Source organism: Cannabis sativa, chromosome 7 (assembly GCF_029168945.1).
Source record: "Cannabis sativa cultivar Pink pepper isolate KNU-18-1 chromosome 7, ASM2916894v1, whole genome shotgun sequence".
Taxonomy (NCBI): domain Eukaryota; kingdom Viridiplantae; phylum Streptophyta; class Magnoliopsida; order Rosales; family Cannabaceae; genus Cannabis; species Cannabis sativa.
The window spans coordinates 4,015,313-4,035,907 of NC_083607.1; the positions used below are offsets into that span (position 1 = coordinate 4,015,313).

Sequence of the window (20,595 nt, forward strand, 5' to 3'; positions counted from 1 at the left end):
AGTAAAAGTAATCTCTCCATGAAAATAATAATAATAATAAAAAAATAGTATATGGTACTTTCAAATTCATTTGAAAACTAAAACATGACAAGGATATATAACTATATAAGTACCCTAAAAATAATTTGGTATGTCCAAAATCATATAAAAACTAGGAACAAGAAAGTAATGTGATACCCTTGTGATATTACCAATTTATTTCATAAATAAATAAAAAAAAAAAATTATTTTTACGGGTCCACAGTTTTCTTTTTTAGAAAAATTTATATAATAAAACAAAAAATTACATCAATACATCAATACAGAATTATTTTTTTTTTGAAGGTAAACCGATACAGGTTAAACAAAGGTAACAAAGTTACGCAATCAGAGGAGAATTTTCTTCTATCTATAATAGTTCATTGTCTATCCTAAGAGCATACAGAGATACCATAGGAGAACTAGATAATAAAACCATAATATCAGAAAAGAAAACCTCAAAACTGAGAGTTGTCACTTCCGAACCACTAGTAAAATACCTGCAAAATAAAGAGAAATTAATTAATACATAATAAATATTTTATAAAAAAATGAAATTTCCCTTATAAATAAAATAAAATAAAATATGAAATTTTATATAAATAGTCACATAGAATTCTCTGACGTAGATACTTATCTATTTTCATCTCCATTACTGACGGTGTTACACTACATTTGATGTGTTATTATTAGACCAAACTGACCTTACAAAATTAAAACTAGCCATATAATAACTTTACAGAACCAAAACTAGTCATGTTAGCCTTACAAAACTAAAACTAGTCATACTGACATTATAAAATTAAAACTAGCCATACTGGCTTTACTAAACCAAAAACTAGCCATATTAGCCTTACAAAACAAAAAATAGCCATAGTGGCCTTACAAAACCAAAACTAACCACATTGGTCGTACAAAGAAAACTAGCCACATTGGCCATACAAAAAAACTAGCCACATTGGTCTTACAAAATCAATAAAAACAAACCATTTACAAAACTATATTTTTAGTAAAAATAATAAACCATTTTTTTTTTGTTTTTTATAGTTTATTCATAGATGTATTATAATTGTCATATGTTTATTTTTCTGATTATTTTTGGTTGTTTTATAGTTTATTTATAATTGTCGCGAGGTTGATTTTTCGTTTTTTTTTTAGTTATTTTTTTTTACTTTTTGCTGAGCAAAGTGTATTTTTATAATTTTAAACTTTACAAGTGTATTTTTGTAATTAAAAATTTTAAATCGTAAAATTATAAATAAAACATAAACGAAAAGTATTTTGAAAATTTTCTTTTTTTACATATTTACTTAATTTTCTTTTTTATATAAAAACACCGAGTATTATTTTTTTTTTTTTTGTTATTATCACATTGCTTCTATAACATAAAAATAATGTTTCCTTCTAAAAAAACAAAAAAAAAAAAAAAAAAACACAAGTGAAAAACCTAAAAAAAGAGAATATGTAAAAATATAAAATAAAAAGGATAAATATCATTTTGGATCCTGTGTTTTGCAAAAGTTACTGATTACGCTATTTATTTTGATAAATGACAATTTAGACCCTGTGTTTTTCAAAATGGTACAAAATAGACTTTAAACTCAATTTTCGTCATTTTTTTATATAACCAACATGAAATCAGTTTCTACCACGAACAGATACAAAAAATTTAACTAATCTGGTCATAACACCTCTAGATCAGGTTATTATTAAATTTTAATTTGACAAAAATTAAGCTCATAGTCTATTTTGTACTTTTTTTTAAAAAAAAAAAAATATAGGGTCTGAATTATCATTTAACAAAACAGAAAACCAAATAAGTAATTTTTATAAACCACAAGGTTTAAAATAATATTTACTCAAATAAAAAATCTGTAATTAAAATGTAAAAAAATCTTATTTTAAGTACACTGTCTAAATTTCTCTTACTTAAATATATAATAACATGTGAATATATAAAAGAGTGGTATAATTTTGATATATAATAACCGGTAAGTCTATAGTATACTTTTCTGAAAGGTATTTCAGTAAATCTTTATCTATTTTGGTATTCAGAAGAGTTTTTTAGTTTATATTTTTCATGATCGTGTATGTTATAGTTATTTAAGGTTACTTGTAAATTTTCAAAAAAATTTGAATAATGTATATAATCGAAAATAAAGTTCAAATATTTTATTTCACTCGTGACTATTTTTTCTTATACGTGTGGTAAATAATTGTTTATACTTTATTTTTGTCATGGGCAAACAATTCATAATTTTTTAAAAATTAACAGGTGGTCCTTAATAGCTACAATATATATGATCATAAAAAATTTTAAATGAAAAGGCTCTCCTGAATGACGCAACAGATACAGGTCTACTAAAACACCTCTTTAAGAAGGTTTACTACAAATTATTCCTATATTTAAATTTTAATTATGTACTTGACCAATTGATAATATTTTGTGAGAAGTGTTAATTACAACTTCTTTCAAAACTTTCACGTCTGAAAATACATACCGGAATATTTTTTTGTGGCAGTGTTCGTTATAGTTACAATATCCTCCCTTTAAATTTTTAAAAATTTAGAATAGTTTTCAATGTTAACAAGTTTGAAATTTTTTAAACACGAAGGGACTAAAATACCAAGAACTCTGTTGTCAATACTGCAATATAAACTATTCAAAAAATCTAAAATTTTTACAAGAATAATGTTTTAACTATAACGAACATTGTCATAAAAAAAAAAATAAAACAAAAATACTTCCACACGTTTGTTTTTAGATGTGACAGTTAATAAAGAGTTTGTAATTGGCATTTTTTGTATTCTTTAGAATACCATGTGCTATAAATACCACATGTTTCCCACAATATAGAAAACAGTTAACTTAATATTAATCATTCTAATTTAGCATTTTGTGTCAAATATAATATTTTTTTTTTTTTGCCAAATTTAACTTTATATTTAAAATATGAACTACTAGATTTTAGTTTGTACCACTACAAAAAAATTTTATTTTTAGTGACAACTTTTTAGTCACAATATAATTTTTTTGTGACTAAATGTGACTTTTAGTCACAACAAAATATTACTTGTGACTAAAACATAGTATTTAGATAAAAGTTGTCACTAATCTAGTTTTAGTCACAACAAGTATTGTGACTAAAAATATATTTAGTCACAACAAATTGTAATTTTTGTGACTAATACCTTTAGTCACGGACTTTTTAGTCACAACATAAGAATGATGATTTACAATTAGTCATCACTTTTTCACTTTTATTTATAAGTTTTGTTATGACTAAAAGTAAAAAATTTTACAGTGTACGCATCAGATAATTTTGAACCAAATTAATAATCAGTGCAATTTTTCGTTTTGTTTTTAAATTTGGTTTGGATTGTATCATATTAGTTAATTAATTAATAGGCTGTTGTATAAGTACATGCCTCACTTTCCTAATTGATTTTAAATGTATCTTCAAACTTCCTTACAAAAAAAAATGTACTAACTTTCTTTTGCAAAAAGCTATGAGTTTCACAGCAGTGCATTTCATCTTGGTCAAATAGTGTTTTGGTGTCATTATTACAAAGATGAGATTAAATTAGCTATTTTCAAATAATAATAATAAAAACATTGCTATGAGTGAGACATTAATATCACTGACACTTCAAAAAAAAATAACTTTTAGTAACAATATTTTAATGATAACATAATTTTTTTTTTAATTAACTGTGACTTTTAGTTACTACAAAAATTTATTTGTAACTAAAATATAGTATTTAGATATAAGTTATTATTAATTTAATTTTAGTCACAATAAAATAAATATTACGACTAAAAATATATTTAGTCACAATAAATTATAATTTTTGTGACTAATACATTTAATTATAGATTTTTTAATTACAAATATATAAGAATGGTGATTTATAATTAGTTACAAATTTTATTATGAAAGTAAGATTTTTTTTTTTTTTTATGTAGCAATAGAACTTGCAATGTCTAGATGAGAAGTGGACCACATAATACTAATTCAAATTATAATACACTGGCTTGGGTTGGAATTCGGGACCCACAATGTAGTTTTAGCTAATTATAAATTGTCTTTTCACTATTATTATACATCCATGAATATAAATTTAGAGGTTTTTTTATTTTTACACTTTCAAACAGGTTTTTTTTACATTTTTACGGAATTCTGTATAAAAACTCCTATTGCAACTAGCGCTGCAACCTAAATCGCAACAAAAAGTCGTATAGAAACTCTTATTGCAACTAACGCTGCAACCACTTTAGAAATCCAAACTATTAATTTTTTTAAAAAAAAGTTAAAAAAATAATATATAAAATAATTTCTCTATAATTTACTCATTCCATTTTCATGCTACATATTTACCCAAATAAAACTTGGTGTAAAAAGTTTTCTTTTTTATTCTTACAAGTTATCTTATAAAATTGTACTTTGAATATTAAAGTTGGTTGGGTAAAATATGATTGAATAAAATGATTATAATTATATGATTACCCAAAAACAATACTTCTTTTTGTTGGGTTACATTATTTATGCCTCCATAATATAATCCTTACTAAATTAGATTTTTTATTTATTTTTTAATTGACTTTTTATTTATTTATATAAATAGAAACAACATAATTTCAAAATAGAAATAACTATTATAAAATAAAACAATATAAACTAAACTCAAAATGAAAATAATTTTTATAAAAATAAAAAAAAAAATCTTAAAAAACGTAAAAATAAAAAATACAGTATACAAGATAATTCCTCTTATTTAAATTGTGCTACATATATCTCTTCAATAAAGTTATCAATGCTAAAAACAACTTGTGCTAGATTATTGGCTAAGCAATGATATTATTTAAGAATTTAAGAATGGAATTGAATATTTAACAAATAAGAAAAAAAGAGAATTGGAAACAACATGCTACATTATGGGAAGAAAAAGACAACTTATGTTTTGAAAATAAGAAGAAAACTAAACTTAATTATTAATTATTTGAATTTGAACTTACTTAGACATCACTTTCAATATTTGAATTTGAACAAAGGAAAAGACAGAATTCAGAGTTAATTATTAATTACTCTTTTTCAATATTTCTACCAGTAATAATAAATTAATAAGATTGAAATCAAGATACACTGAAAGAGATGAACAGTAGTCCATAAAATATAATCCAATTTTAATTACAACTTAAACTATGAAGAAAAAATCCCACTTTTCTTCCACTCTTTTAGACCCTTAATGATTTGCATTAATTAATTTATTGTTAAATAACACTTCATTAATATTTAGACAAAGAATATTACTAACCCATTATCAATTTTGTAAAATGACACACTTAAAAACCAGAACAATATATCTTATTATATACACACTACTTAATACTCATCACAAGTTGTTAATATATGTACATCACTTTACTAATTTTTTGCACTTTCTATATATGAAGGAAAAACTTTCTCAGAGTGAAGAATAAATACACACATATATAATTAATTATTAATAACTTAACTCATTAATTATAACCTCATCATCTTATATTGGCTAATTAAAACAATAAAATCTCCAAAATGATGTTTTATAATTATGAGTAGTCCTTTCTCTCTTTGGAGTACTACCTTGATGATGGATTATCTCCCACATCACACGTATGTCTGAGTATTCTCCACAAGATTCCATGTCTTTGTAAAGACTCACTAATCCATCTCCATTAATTCCTACACACAAATATATGTAATTACTTTCAGGGACGAAATTAATATCAGGAACGATTTATCAGGGACGACATTCATCACCTGAGACGATTAGAGAGTCTTTCAGGGACGACTTCTGTCGTTCTTAATGACCATTTTTGTTATAATGAAAGAGAGAAAGTGTTATGAAAGAAGTTTTATTTTTGTGTATATATTATTTTACCTTTGGAGTGTGTTCTTGATTTGGTTGAAGAAATCTTATTAAGAAGAATAGACTTAGTTGGGAGAAGAAATGAATCCTTGAACCATAACCAACTTCTCCAACTATTATTACTACTCTCCATTTTCACATAGGGTTGCTTCATCATCATCTTTTTCTTATGCCTTCTTCTTTTGAACATTTTAATATATATAGATAAATGATCTCATTTCAAATTAATAAATTTAACTTTTTTTAATTTGTGTGTATGAAATGAAATGAAGTATTCATAAATATATATTATATATAAAGTATCCAATTATGCATAGCAAACAAAATAAAGACGACATAACACAAAGCAACATCTATCAAGACAGACCCCTCTTGGTGTGTTTTGATTGGACTGTCAAAATTTTACATTATTATTAATATTATTTAATTTCTTCTTAATTAAGTATTTAATAATAAACGTATTTAAGAAGGTGGTAAATAATTAATTAAAAATAATGTAGTTCTTAGGTCCCACTAAAATTATTGATTCCTTCTCTTGAGTTAAAACTTATAGGAAATTAATTAAGTAAGATCGATGTGTACGGAATAAGTTAACTTTAACAAGAAAGGACATAGTAATATCAATTGAAAATCTATCTTTGATTAGAAATATGAAAACGATATTCACATTTTTTGACTGTTGACAAAAATAATAATTAATGATAATTATGAAAAAAAAAAATAAGTATTGTATGGCAAGATTTCTCACTTCAATTTTTTGCAAGTGATCGTGAAATTATTATTTGCTCGTGAAATTATAATGGAAGAAGAAGAAAGAAGGAAAAAGGAACCATTGGTTGAGGAAGAAAAAAATATTTAGTTATTTTTTAAAATTATTTTTTTTAATTTTAATATTTTCATTTTGTTAATACTTGTTGACTAATTAAAATATATTATGTGTACATTGGTGTATCTAAGAAAATAGATTGAAATCAAAGTTTGAAGAATTTAGCTCCCAAAAGTTTAAAAATAATGAAGATTCAGCATACTTAACCTTTAACCTTAAAATTTAGATAATTTTTTTTACCAAGAATTACCCTCCTAAAGAAAAAGTAAACAGTAAATATAAAAACAAATACTCTTGTTGGGATTTGAATTTTCATTTTCTATTTCTCTAATACATATGTAAAATAGCTTAACCAATAAAGTCCTAACTATTAGGGCCGGTAAAACAGGTCAGACACGATAGCACGATTTGAAACTTGCACGAGAGTTAGTGAGTATGGGTTTGCCTTAAATGGGTTCGGGTTGTGTTTGGGGTTAACTCGTCTAACTCGTTTAATAAACGGGTCATGTTCGGGTTGACACGGCTAACAAAAAACTGGATCATTAATGACTTATTTAAAGTTATTTTAATTCTTTGAGTTATAACCGTGTTGAATACTTCATAACTGTATTATTGGTTGACATGTTTAAATAAAATATGTTTATAAACGGGTGTAGGGTTACACAGATCATGTCATGTCAATCCGTTTATAAACGGGTCATGTTCGAGATTTATTTTTTGACACGATTATTAAACGGGTCGTGTTCGGGTCGATTATATATCTATTATAATGGATCTCGACACGAACACGACCCACGAACACAAACTGCTACCCTACTAACCACATATTTTTCTAAAATAATGGAAAATATTTAGTTATGATTTCTCATACAAATATTAACTTATGTGATAGTATATAACTTTAATTGGTAGATAACATAAAATCAAAAGAATAACTATGAAACAATTAGTGGCTTTTCCTGTAGAAATTTTGCACAGAGTGGATCTATATAAAATGTTTTATATGAAATTTCTCAAAGAGTTTTTTTTTTTGGTAGAAAATGTAGAGCTCAATGAAAAAATATATGGAGGTGTTATGATTGTTTTTTTAATCAAAATAATTTTAGGAATAGGAGATTAATGAGTGAATTTGAATTTTTTATTTTCTTTTCACACACTTTTAACATCTCTAAATTGGAGAAATATTACAAAGAGTTATTCAATAAAATAATAGAGCAATCATTTAACAATGAAAGCTCTTCTATGTCTTTATCTTACCAAACATAAGAAAATTCTTAAGTAATTTTTGCATCTCTCTTTTCTTTTTCTTTTTTCTTTCCTTGTATATATCTTATATATGATATCTTTCTTTATACCAAACCTACCTAGGGTTAAGAATTGAAATATATCATAGAAAGTTTCACAATATATATGTATCTTTCTTTATTACACTCTAATATTAAATGAAAATCAAACCGTTAATAAAAATTATAAATACCCGGAAGAGGTTTTTATAATATATATTGTAATAACATAAATTAGTTGTTAATTAATTATGAATATATGTGCATTATTATAAAAATAAAACCTACTATTTGAAATAGGTATTTGTGATATCATTTCTCAGTTATATAATTTTTATTGAATTTTAAGTGTGTTATATATGTAATACATGAAATTTGATGATTTAGAACTGTCTTGGAAAGTTTGGTAGTAATTGAGGAAGTTTTGAGAGTTGTAAAATTGTGAATTTTTGAGCAAAATTTGCCTTGATAACTAGAATTCCAGATGGTACAGGGTTATACTAATCGGAAGTCCAGTTGAACAATTTAGCAAAAAATTAATTTTTGTATTTTGACCATAATTTTTTACTCGATTATTCGTCTTGAACGTTCTATACATCACCAGAAAATTCGTGAAAAGCTCTACAACATGGTACTTAAATTTAATCTTAATTTAACTCCAATTTAATTTTTTAATCTTTATGAACCAATAGAATAACATCAATTTATACAATACTCATATAATGTTAAAATGAGATATATTTTTTTTAATTAGATAACAAAATTAAATATAAAATTCAAAATTTTAATAATACATATTAGATTATAATACCCATTAATATATATATTAAAAAAATAAGCTAATTAAGCTATAGGAAGAGGTTTCAATGGTTACATTTTTATTGTAACCATCATGGTTACATTTTTTTAAGAAATTTTTACACCAAAAATCTGTTTTGCACATTTTATTACTGTTTTACTCCTACACGCCTACATCAACATTTTTACTTACCATCTTTATTTTATTACAATAATACCACTTACACACCATTCTCATGCACAGACACATGTGTCATCCCCATCACACATCAATCAACTTCCACTCTCTTCTTTCTCTTTTTTTCTTTTCTATCACACATCAATCAACTTCCACTCTCTTCTTTCTCTTTTTTCCTTTTCTTTTCATTTGATTTTGGATTTTCTTTCAGTTTTTTTTTTGTTTGGAAGATCAATAACCTCCATTGTTGAAGCATAACTACTCATTATTCATCACGATTTTTTCTCTCTCATTTTTTGTTCTTCCAAAAAATTTCAACTCTCACTCAACCCACGATTTCTCAAGTTTTTTTCCCTCTCAGTTTATTCTTGTTTCAAATTTCTTTATAAAATGGTCATCACTCGTTCATCCTCATCTCTTTCCCCGCCCGTAAAAAAAAAAAATCGAAAATGGGCTTGAAATCTTTGGCTAACAAAGCAAAGGGTAAACGTCCGATTGTTGAAGAGAAGAAATCGAAGCTCAATGTGGAGGAGCAAATGGTTGAAGAAATTTCTAGTGAAAAAGCTAGTGCCTCTGCCGAAGTTTTAACAGAGGTTGGTTTTCGCCATTTTCGTTTCCCCATTTTAAACATTTTCTTGTATTTCCATTTCATCGTTTTGGTTTTTTCTGGTTTGTGATATTTTAGGTTTTTCATTTTAAAATTTCGTTTGGTTTTCTTTGGATTTTTAGGACTTTATTTTTGTTTAATCAATTTTATTTTGTTCTTGGGTTTGGCATTTTAGTTTGTTTCTTATTATTTTCGTTCCATTTTTGTTGTGTTTTATGTTCTGTTTGTGTTTCTAGTTTTTTTTAGATATTTTGAAACATTTGTTTTTGTTTTAGTGTCTCTAATCAGTGGGTTTTAGTTTTTTTTTCTAGTTTTTTAATAGTTTAATATGTTTATGTATGATGTGTTTTGGGAATATTATTAGGTATAGTTGTTTGCTGTTCTTTTTTAGGTAACAATTCGATTTAGATGTTTGTAGTTTATATTCGTAGAGTTGTTTCTGCTTGTCAGTTTGTTTTTAGTTTTTTTATAGTTTTATTATAGTTTGTATACTTGTTTATTTACAATTTATATTTATTGCTGTTAATAAACTATAATAAAACTAAAATGAAACTATTAAGAAACGTTTAAATTTATTTCAGAAACTAACTATTTCTCAAAGTGTTTTCTCCTTTTCTTATTTCCAAAATAAATTCTTGCAAACAATTGAATTAAACTAATATAAAATAATGATGCAACTGTAAATCAACTTGAAAAACCACAACACTTAATTCAATTTAATATAGTTGTGGTCATTGTGCTTTTTCATCAGTTTTATTTGAATCAGATCAATTGAATTAATAGTTGTATTTTTCTCGCTTTGGTTTCTTTTTGGTTGTTTTGCAGTTTTGAAACGAGCGCGTATTTTCATCTTCATGGTTCGCTCTGTACCAAATTAAGGCTTAGTGCATGTGGTATTTTTGTAAATATTTGTATGTGGACTGTATAAATGTTTAATGGGCCGGCCCAAAGTATTTTTGTAATTTTTTTCCCTTTTTTGTATTTTTTTGTTTTTTTCCCTTTTTTTAAGCCATTGGATTACTATTAAATGGTTGTGATTATTTTAGAAATTAAATAAAAATAAATAATAAATAACTTGTAACCTGAAAGTAACCTAATCATTTATTTCCTTATAAAACTTTAATTAAGATTAATTATATTTTAAAATTAAATTAATTATAATTATTAATTAATTTTTTGCAATTCATTACTATATAAGGATCTTTTAGCAATTTATTTTTTTATACTTAAATTATTTAAAATTTTATAGCAAAACTTTTTATAATGTAAAATTATACACATATAATTTCATAATTTAAATTTTATTATACTTGTAATCTTAATTTTAAATTATTACACTTAATTATTTAATTTTTTTATTTAAATATTTAAAAAGTAAAAAATGAAATAAGTTGAAGGATTTTTTAGAAAAAAAATAGCTGCACTTGTTATCGATTGATTAGCTTGAGGCCTCATACTTAGTTCATATAATTGTAACAAAATAATTAAATATCATTTAAAAATAATTAATTATTTGAAAATTTATTATAAGAAGAGAATTTTAATTTGTGTCAAAAGAAGTTTAATTTTTGTAAAAACAAAATAAATTTTATTGTAAATATTATAATTAAATGGTTTAATTATTAAAATAAGTCAAGTAAGGATTTAAATATAAATATTAATTGCTAAAAGAGGTCTTGTTAAATATTTAATTAATTATTTTAAGAAAATAGTTAATTATAATTAAATAATTCTAAAAAAGGAATGTTTATTTAATTAATTATTTTAAGAAAATAGTTAATTATAATTAATTAAATCTAAAAAAGGAAAGTTTACCTATTGGTAACCTGCTATTACAGGTTAAAAAAAAATGTAACCATATGGTTACAATAAAAATGTAACCATTGAATAGTCACCCTTAAACTATATATAAATATATAGTTTCTCATTGAGGAACAAGATCTTTAATGAGAAGCAATATTTTATTACAATGAAAAATAGGAATATCATAGATAAGATATAGTCTCTTTCTTTTTCAACTATATGTATAGCTTTTAATCCTTTCACCAATTATTATTATCAAAAAAGTTGTACCTCTTGAGTGTTTGACCCTAATGGGACCCTTTGGTCAGACGGTTAGTTGGTTTTTATTTCAGTTCTGCTTTGTTGTTTGTTTATACATTAGTTTTCACTATGTCTCTTTCTCTTGGTTGATGTGATAAGATTCATTATTGGTAGGTATATAGTGTTAATTAATTAATTCAAACTTAAACTCAATTAATAATAATTATGATATTATATTTACTATTGGTTGTTGACCATTTAAACAAAATTTTAGAAGCTCTGTATGTATATATTCTATAGAAAAATGTTATACAATTTAATATTAAATTTCACACATTTTGATTTAATAAATAATATAAAAAATTATTAATTACTTATAACATGTTATATATAGTATTGAATACATTAAAGTGTTTAATAGCAATGCTCTATTCTATAAGGAGAACCAAACCATGTGATTACCCACCAACTAAATTCTAAATTTTCTACCCAATCTCATTAATAATAATAATAATAATAATTCTATCATTATTAATAATGTTTCAAATTCAATAGAAAGTGACTGATTTTTTTTTTAAAAAAAGAAAGAAAGAAAGAAAAGAGGAATCTTCTTATCTACTATGACACAAGTACTATAGGGTTCTTAGAAATCCTTAGCTTTGTCATATAAATGAGCCAATTAGAAGCAACAAAAAAATTAATTTTAAAGTTTAATGAAATTGAATAATTATATAGTATTAGGGTAAACTAACTAACTTGAAAATATAAGAAGCTATAGAATGAAAAAAATTCTCCTAATTAGATAATGTAATAATTGTTAAGTACTTTTTTTTTAGCAATTTAGTTGTCAAAATATTTTTTTAATTAATATATGTATTTTTATTGAGCATTTAAATTATTTTTATTATATTGATTTTGTGTCTCTAACTTCTCTTTTCTTCTAAGAAAAGATTCATTCTCAGCTGGTTTTTTTTTTTAAAAAAGGAAATTTCTTGTAAGAGAAAAACTTCTCTTATGAAAAATTAACTTTGGAAAACTTGATTTTTCTTTTTTCTAATTGATGATTTCGATTTTGCTTTTATTATAACAAATCAAATAAATTTTATTTGGCAGGTTTGAAGTCTAAATTTGTGATCTTGATTCAATTTAAAAAATTTCCTTGCTGGTCCTGACCTGCTGCTGTAGAGCTAGAGTCTGATGCTGTAAATCAAGAATTTTTTTTAATAAGTTTTCTACAACTAGAAAATCATTTTGTAGTTGTGTCTAGGATTGCTATGTTCTAAAAATAGGACCTAGAGAGCAACCAAACGATTTATCTCTTTTAGTTTTATATTTCCATATCTTTCTTTGTGAGAAAAATATTTCATTTGTAAGACCCTTTCTAATTGAAAATGTAAAAGTTTAGCTATATTTAGTACAAAAAGCAATTTTGTGATATTTTTACATCAATTTTTGTGCTCTAATATATAATTATAAATCTTAATACAAAATTTAATATTTCATTTAATATTTACTTAAAAATTTATTACAAAAATATAAAATAATATTAATAATGCAAAAGTAAATATAAAATTTAATAATAATAATAATACAAGTCATTTAATGTAAAAAAGTATGTTAACGAAAATTCAATAATAAAATATTAAAAATTGTATAATAGTAAATATAAAAGCATAGTATCTATTGTGATGCAAATTTTGTATCATGCTATATTGTGATTTAAATTTGGATCACTTTTTGTTATGTGACATTTAACACACAATTAAAGTAGATTTTTAACAAATAGACTATATTTTGTATTTATATCCCTTATTTACATTTTTATAGGAGATGCTCTAAAAGTTACTGAAAAAAGCTACCTATTGTTTTTTAAAAAATATATTAATATATTACAAAAGTACAACATACAATACCAATTTGCAACCATTTGATGCATACATAGTTAATAAAAAGACATGTCAAAGTATTAAATGTAAATAAATATTACTCATTTATATATATTTTGAAAAGAAAACAATTCCATTAAAAGGCGTCAAGCCAAAAGATCGAGAAATAAAAGATAAGTAATTTAAACAGCTAAATTAGCGGGCAAACCCGATCACCACACCTGAGCCTCATCTAAATCTAATGCTCGTTTTGCTAAAGAATGAGCAACATGGTTTTTTGACCGATTACAATACGACAGAGATTTGCTACTGAAAGAATTCCTAATATGATTAATATCATTGAGAACAATATCAAACTCATTGAGACAAGGGACCTTGCTATTAACAGCAAGAACTACCCGCTAACAGTCAGATTAGGCAGTAATCACCGTATACCCCATCTGCACGCAGCAAGAAAGCCCATAGAGTAGAGCTTTGACTTCGGCAACGTGCGGTTCCAACAATTCTGCGCAAGGAGCCGCACTCGAAAATAGGACATGCCCCATACAGTTGGAAACCAAAGCCCCCATCCCTATTTTTCGATTCTCAACACACACCCCAGCATCCATAAAAAGATTGAACTCACCAAGAATCAGATCAGTCTCAGTTGAGGCCAGTCGATTACTTGCATTGCCAGAGACTAGACCCATAGGAGCTGGGCCAATATTATTAGCATCTTGATATTTCCATAAATAATCCATGGCCCAGACACTAACCATGTTATCAGAGAGGAGCTTGTGATCATGCAAAAAGTATTTCTCCTATTCTAAATACGCCAACCAAGAGTTATAAACTACTCAAGTTCCTGTCTTCTCAAGATATTCATACACCCTAGTAACAACTCATAATAGCAAGAAGCGTCCTTCAAGGAGCCGAGGCCACTCAACAACCAATTCGAACGAATAGACTTAAGAGAAGGACAGAGCCACAGAGCATGAATAGTAGTTTCGTTATTCTAAGAGCAAATTGGACATATTGTCAAAACCTTCATACCATGGCGAGATAAGTTGGCATAAGCCGGGATGAAATTCAGACGTGCCTTCCACACAAATTTTTTTATCTTAGACGGGAGATTCAGCTTCAAAAGAATTTTCCACCATATCAAATTTATCAATTTTAATTGTATGATTAAGATTAATGAGCATCATTATGTGTAAAATAATATGTGTAATTTGATTGCATCCCAATCAAGTGTATATATTTATACTGTTCAAATAAAATAATGGTACTTTATATGGAATTATCTTTGCTTACAATGATGTGTGGTACAACCATGTGGAATAAATTCACATGCAAATTTTGTGATAGTTGGACTTATTGAAACTTGTACCATGTTTTAGTTGTGGCTATTAATTTACATTGCTTGAATTATGATCAAACATCATAATGGAAGGGAAATTTGATTTTTTATGCTTACATTTGGTTAAAATTTTTTTTCTAAACAAATAATAACTAATATTTGTAAAATATGACAATTTTTATGATATTCCTAAAATACCCCCATTTACATCACCCCATTTACACCATCGGACCACCCATCGGGCTACCCATCGGACCATCCATCGGGCCACCCCATCGGGCCACCATCGGACCACCCATCGGGCCACCCCTCGGACCCATCGGACCACCCATCGGACTACCATCGGACCAAATCTGCTACCAATTATTTTTTTTATGTTTTTGTGCATACAAAAGTAGCATCAGGTGACCATCGGACCACCATCGGACTACCATCGGACCCCATCGGACTACCATTTTTTTTTTTTTTTTTTATGTTTTTGCACTAAAAAAAAGTATGAAAAATTTGAGAGGGGTATTTTTGGGTTTTAGATAAAGTGGTCATATATTTTTAATGATGATATGTATTAGTTTAGAAATAAAATATTAGGTATATGTAAGTATAGAAAATCAAATTTCCCTAATGGAATTAGAATGAATAAAACTGAAATTTTCATAGGAACTAATTAATTTTCAACTATATCCACATTGAAGGGGTTATTTTCAAAGCATAATAATACAATAGAATCCTAATTAATTTACATAAATACACCATTGCAACAACCAAAAGCTAATTAACTATAAACTCATTAATCCAATCATATATATTTTTTTCTTTTCAAAACTTTTGAATTTAAAAGGAGAAGTAAAATCAAATTGGATCAAATGGGTAACTTTTTATTTTTAACTATGACTAAAAACATTACAAGCAAAATGTGAATAGTATAGTATGCCAATGCAAATTGTTATATACATTCACACAAACCCAACCCTTTAATAACAAATCACAACTAAGAACACATATCTAAACTATTCATCAAAAAAAAAAAAAGAAACCATAACAAAACAAGATCTCTTTTCTTCTTCCTCTTTACATTCTAATCTTTAACAAGGGAGTGAATTAGAATACAGGCCTCATCAGCTGTAGGAACAACATCATCTAGTCATATTAAGAATAAAAACAATGTCAAACACTAAAAACGATGTCGTATTATTATTATTATGCATCAAGAAAGAAAACAAAGAATGGTAAATGGTTACCAAAATAAAATCAAAATAGTTACCTGGAATTGAAGTTGGGAAATGGGAAACAATGGTGTCAATAATACCACCACCAATACCATCATTCTCCTTTTCACAATCTGGTTTTTTCACTTCTTTTTCATTCTCAACTTCAATCTTAGAAACCCCATTTGGAATGTCACCATTTTGAGCTGAAACCTCCTCTGTTTTGGGACTTGAAGGAGAGACTAAGTTGGATAAGAAATTGGTTATAAGCCCACCTTTTTTCTCATCATCTACATCATTTTCTTCTTCTTCCTCAGACTTGGAATAATCCCCATTTGGTGTTGTTTCAGCTTCATTTTCACCCTTTTGAGATTTGGGACTAGAAGAAGGAGAGACTAAGTTGGAAATGAAATTGGTTATAAGCCCACTTTTTTTCTCATCACCATTTTCTTCATTCAAAGAAGTGAAATGAAGCTTAGTTTCTTCTTCTCTTTCTGGCATGAGATCATCCATCTCTGATTTCTTGACACCAAAATCAAATGAGAGAGTAAAGAAAGATATTTGTTTGGGGAGAATGGAATGGAAGAAGTGAGCAAAAAGATTAGAACTTTAATAAAATACAAGCCAAGAAAGAAGATTATATATAAGAAAATTTATATAATAAAATAAAAATCACCGCTTTTATTACGCGTATTCCATTGTTGTTGTCTGATGAAAATGGTAGACCAGTGTACAGAGAACACGTTACAAAGGTAATTTTATTATTATTATTACCATTTACCATTTATCGATGAGGAAAGTCGGTGGACTTTATGGGCTTCTACTACCCAACCCATCAATTGGGCTTTCCCAATATGGGCCTTTAATTTTTGGTTTGAGCTGGCCCATTATGGAAATTAGACTTTGTACCAACTTTTACAAAGGTCCTTTTTAGTTTTTCTTCTTACCTATTTTACCCATACAACCTCAAAATGACTTTAAAGTTTGGTTAAGATAAAAATTGTTTAAATAAACTACTCAATTAATAACAGCTTTAATTTTTGTCCTAAATATATGGTTTTAAATTAACAAACTCATCAGTCAGTGGATGAATCTTCCTTAGCTAGTTATTAACATTGTAATTAACCCACCAAAAAAAATAAAAAATTGTACTTTACTCAGTTGGCAATATCTTTTAGTGTACAAAATTTAGTGTTATACTTTAAACTAAAATGAATAAAGAGTAAGTCCAAACTCCAAGAAAGCTTTTTTGAGCTAAATTTACTTGATCATAAACAAAGTCCAAGTTTGAACAAGTGTGTGATAATGCTGCTAATGTAAGAACAATATGTTTCACAATTAAGGTAATTATGGGAAATAGTGCCTGGCTTTTTTCCATGGTTATAATTTAGAAGTGTAACAAGAGAGCCTAAAATAAAGAACATGATTTATCAAATGAAACGACCCCATAATTGGTTTGATTGAAACTGAATACTGATATCTACTTATTATTATATAATCCAAAAGCATGAAAATCTGAAGTTGCTATTTGCAATTTGCATGGTTAAACAGTACAAGAGTTACTCACAAGTAAATTTGTAATGAATTGAAGGTAGAATCTTGCTTGCTACTAACTCAAAATTGGATTATTCTTGTGATCATGCTACCGACCACGAGCAAGTCGGCGAATCAATTCTTTCTCTTCCTGTTCTTTCTTCTCTCTCATCCTCTTCTCCTTCCTTTTCTTTTCCCTCACTGAAGCATCAGCAAGGACACTTTCGAGTACAGTGTCGAAACCAGGAATTGTCTGTTTCAGTTTTTCGTAAACATGGGTGCTAAGCAATGTATAAACATCTATCAATCTCTGCAAGAACAAAATAAGACGAGAGAACTCGTTAGAGGTTTCGCACGGCATCACTGAAACATAAAAGTCATGTAAGGAAAATGAATTTTGAAGTCAGAAGCCAGTGTATATAGTACCATGACTTCCTTGTTCCACTCCTGAATGTATGGAGGGCCTGTGGTGTATGAACCAAGAGGTTCACGGTACCATTCCCCGCCATATGTTATTTGATCCATTGCTTGTTCTACACTTAGAACCTCCCATGGCCTTAGACCAGGGATAATTCCAGCCAATTGACGCCTGTCCCAGATAAGCAAATAGTGAATTAGTATCATAAGCAAGCAGTTCTTATCAGGACTCGTGTTATAATCGAAAATCAAAAGTTGGGTTTACGAAGCATTTTTGTTATTTGCTTTTTTGTTAAACCAATACCTAACATCTTTTGGAATGTATTTGTTTGGCATGTGATCGGCTTCAAGAATTGTCGTGAGTTCAGAACCGCCAGCCCAGAGAAATAGAACATGACTTGGAATTCTAACACCAGGCCAAATCCCATCATTAGCTTTCAGTACTGCTAAATCACGTCTTTTGCTTTCATAAGCTTCTTCTTGAGCCTGCTTATAAGTCTTAGGCTCACGACCCTTTAGAGGAACCCAAGGAGGGATACCTTTTTGTAATTTGTGAAGGAAAGCAGTGGCAGCAGCTCCAAATCTAACTATAAAACAAGAATAAGGACAAGTTTGATTCTAACAATATTCAAAAGATAAAATGACAAGAGGCAGCATAACAACTTATTAAATGGCAACCCTGCAATATGTTATGCTATCTCAAAATATCTGAGCTAATCAGAGATTCAAAAATCGCTATCATTACCAGCTTAACTCAGCCTATGATTTGATGCACATTTTGTTTTGACAGCATTGCATCAGAAAACCAAGACACAATTTTTAAAGATCAACCAACTGGCTCAAGGCTCAATCAAGGCTCAAGCAATAATGCAAGAAAAACTAACAAACCTTCCCAAGTGGCAATCGCACGCTCCATGCCGTAAACCATGTGAATTGGCGCCCATTCATCCATGTCTTCAGCCCAAATGAAAGTATCCTTATCAATAATGCCACCACCCCACGCAGTCTTGAGGGTTATCAATTCACAAGGCCCCCTAGTACGGCCCAACCGATCCTTATAGTAAAATCCACCACTCCTCATGATAACTGCCATCAGTACATAACAATAACCACATTAACATATGGTAACATAGCATCATTCTCAACATAGTTTCTTTCTTTCATTTTCTCAGGGAATTTTCGGGTCCTACAAATACAGTCCCATCTATACCGAAAAGCTAAGGTTTTTCTTAGAGAATATGATAAAGAAACAAACTTTTTCACTAAACTAAGTAAAACAGCATTATCATAACTCCTTTGAATCTCTTAAATAAGAGCTATAACACATGTCTCAAACTAGTTTGAATATTCAATTTCATCAAAAATAACAAAACACTTACAATCATAGTACCGCTTCTCGAGTCTCTTGTACCCAATAGCTTGAGCAACATCAATGGGGCGCCCAGGCGGGTAAGGCCTCTGTCTGAAGCCCCAAAGCCCAAAGAAGAACTGCCTGGCAAAATCCCAGAACTTATCATCAGATTCCTCTCTGGTCTTTATGGCTTTCCTAGGCATAGGCCGGCCATCAAGCCCAAGAACATGAGGAACCGATTTCCATAGCTTCCTATCTTCCCTTCTGTAAGGATTCTCATTCTCTTTCAGCTCCATTTCATTGTACTTATCCGCAATCTCCTCAGCTTGGGCTAAAAACTTCATAACTGGATTAGCCCTGATTGCTTCCAACAACTTCTCGTTCTCTCTAATCTCTTCCTCGGTTGGATTTTCCTTCTTTTCCCAAAAAGGGTCTTCCTTTAGAATCTTCTCTACTTCTGGTGTGTACCTGTAATCAGGCAAGTTCTCACATTCCCAGAAGTACTGGTCCAGCATTTTCCCGAAATGACCTTTTTCCTCTTCGGGCTCTGCATTTTCTGACTTGGGTTCTTCTGAATTCTTGTTTAGAGGCTCGTTGGCTTGATTGAAGAGGTTTGAGGAGCTGAGTGAAGCGAATTTTGTAGGGGTTTGGGTCTTGAGGAAGAATGAATCGGTTAGTCTGAGGAGGTTCAGGGGAGGAAGTGGCTTAGGGGGTTTTCCGAACCAGCTTTCGAAAGGGTTGAAGTTGATGGACGCCATTGAAGATAATTCTTAAGCTTCCGAGTCTCAACGAGTTTGAAAATTGAAGACTGAGTTGGACTCGGTGCAAGGGAAGAAGAAAGAAGGGTTCTCTATACGGATAACAGTTACGAGAACGAGTGAAACGAAGTTTGGGTCGTAAGAAAGCCCATTATGTCCTACATGGGCCGTAAGAGCCCATTGTGCTATATGGGCCAACAGTTTACGTAGTTTGTGATTTTAACTTCATAATTATCACTTTTCTTTTATAAATTTAGAAAAATACAGTAAATTTAGGGGATGGTTCCGGCAAATATAGTCAATGTTTTTTTTGAAAGTAAAAATATAGTCAATGTTTAATTAACACTTTAAACCTAGTTTTATAAGGTATGTTTTCATTGTTCTTATGAAAAAATATTCAAAATTGATAAAACATAATATTTAAATACCTAAATATATTTTTT

General features: G+C 28.0%; 2 protein-coding genes across 3 annotated transcripts; both read right to left on the reverse strand.

Annotated features, from left to right (window-relative positions):
- Window positions 1–15,742: 15,742 nt before the first annotated feature.
- On the reverse strand, window positions 15,743–16,939 carry LOC115697382 (uncharacterized). Of its 2 annotated transcripts, none has more exons than XM_030624364.2 (2): window positions 16,150–16,939; window positions 15,743–16,007 (listed from the first exon to the last, which is right to left on the reverse strand). In XM_030624364.2, exons 1-2 carry the CDS (start codon window positions 16,604–16,606, stop codon window positions 15,964–15,966), a joined length of 501 nt encoding a protein of 166 aa, XP_030480224.1. In that variant the 5' UTR covers window positions 16,607–16,939; the 3' UTR covers window positions 15,743–15,963. The 2 variants fall into 2 exon arrangements, with proteins under 2 accessions (XP_030480224.1, XP_030480223.1); XM_030624363.2 differs by having other exon boundaries at window positions 15,743–16,025; window positions 16,150–16,840.
- A 563-nt stretch (window positions 16,940–17,502) lies between these two features.
- LOC115697383 (protein TIC 56, chloroplastic) lies at window positions 17,503–20,490 on the reverse strand. Its single transcript, XM_030624365.2, has 5 exons — window positions 19,423–20,490; window positions 18,932–19,129; window positions 18,348–18,630; window positions 18,053–18,215; window positions 17,503–17,936 (listed from the first exon to the last, which is right to left on the reverse strand). Exons 1-5 carry the CDS (start codon window positions 20,150–20,152, stop codon window positions 17,736–17,738), a joined length of 1,575 nt encoding a protein of 524 aa, XP_030480225.1. The 5' UTR covers window positions 20,153–20,490; the 3' UTR covers window positions 17,503–17,735.
- Between the last annotated feature and the right edge of the window lie 105 nt (window positions 20,491–20,595).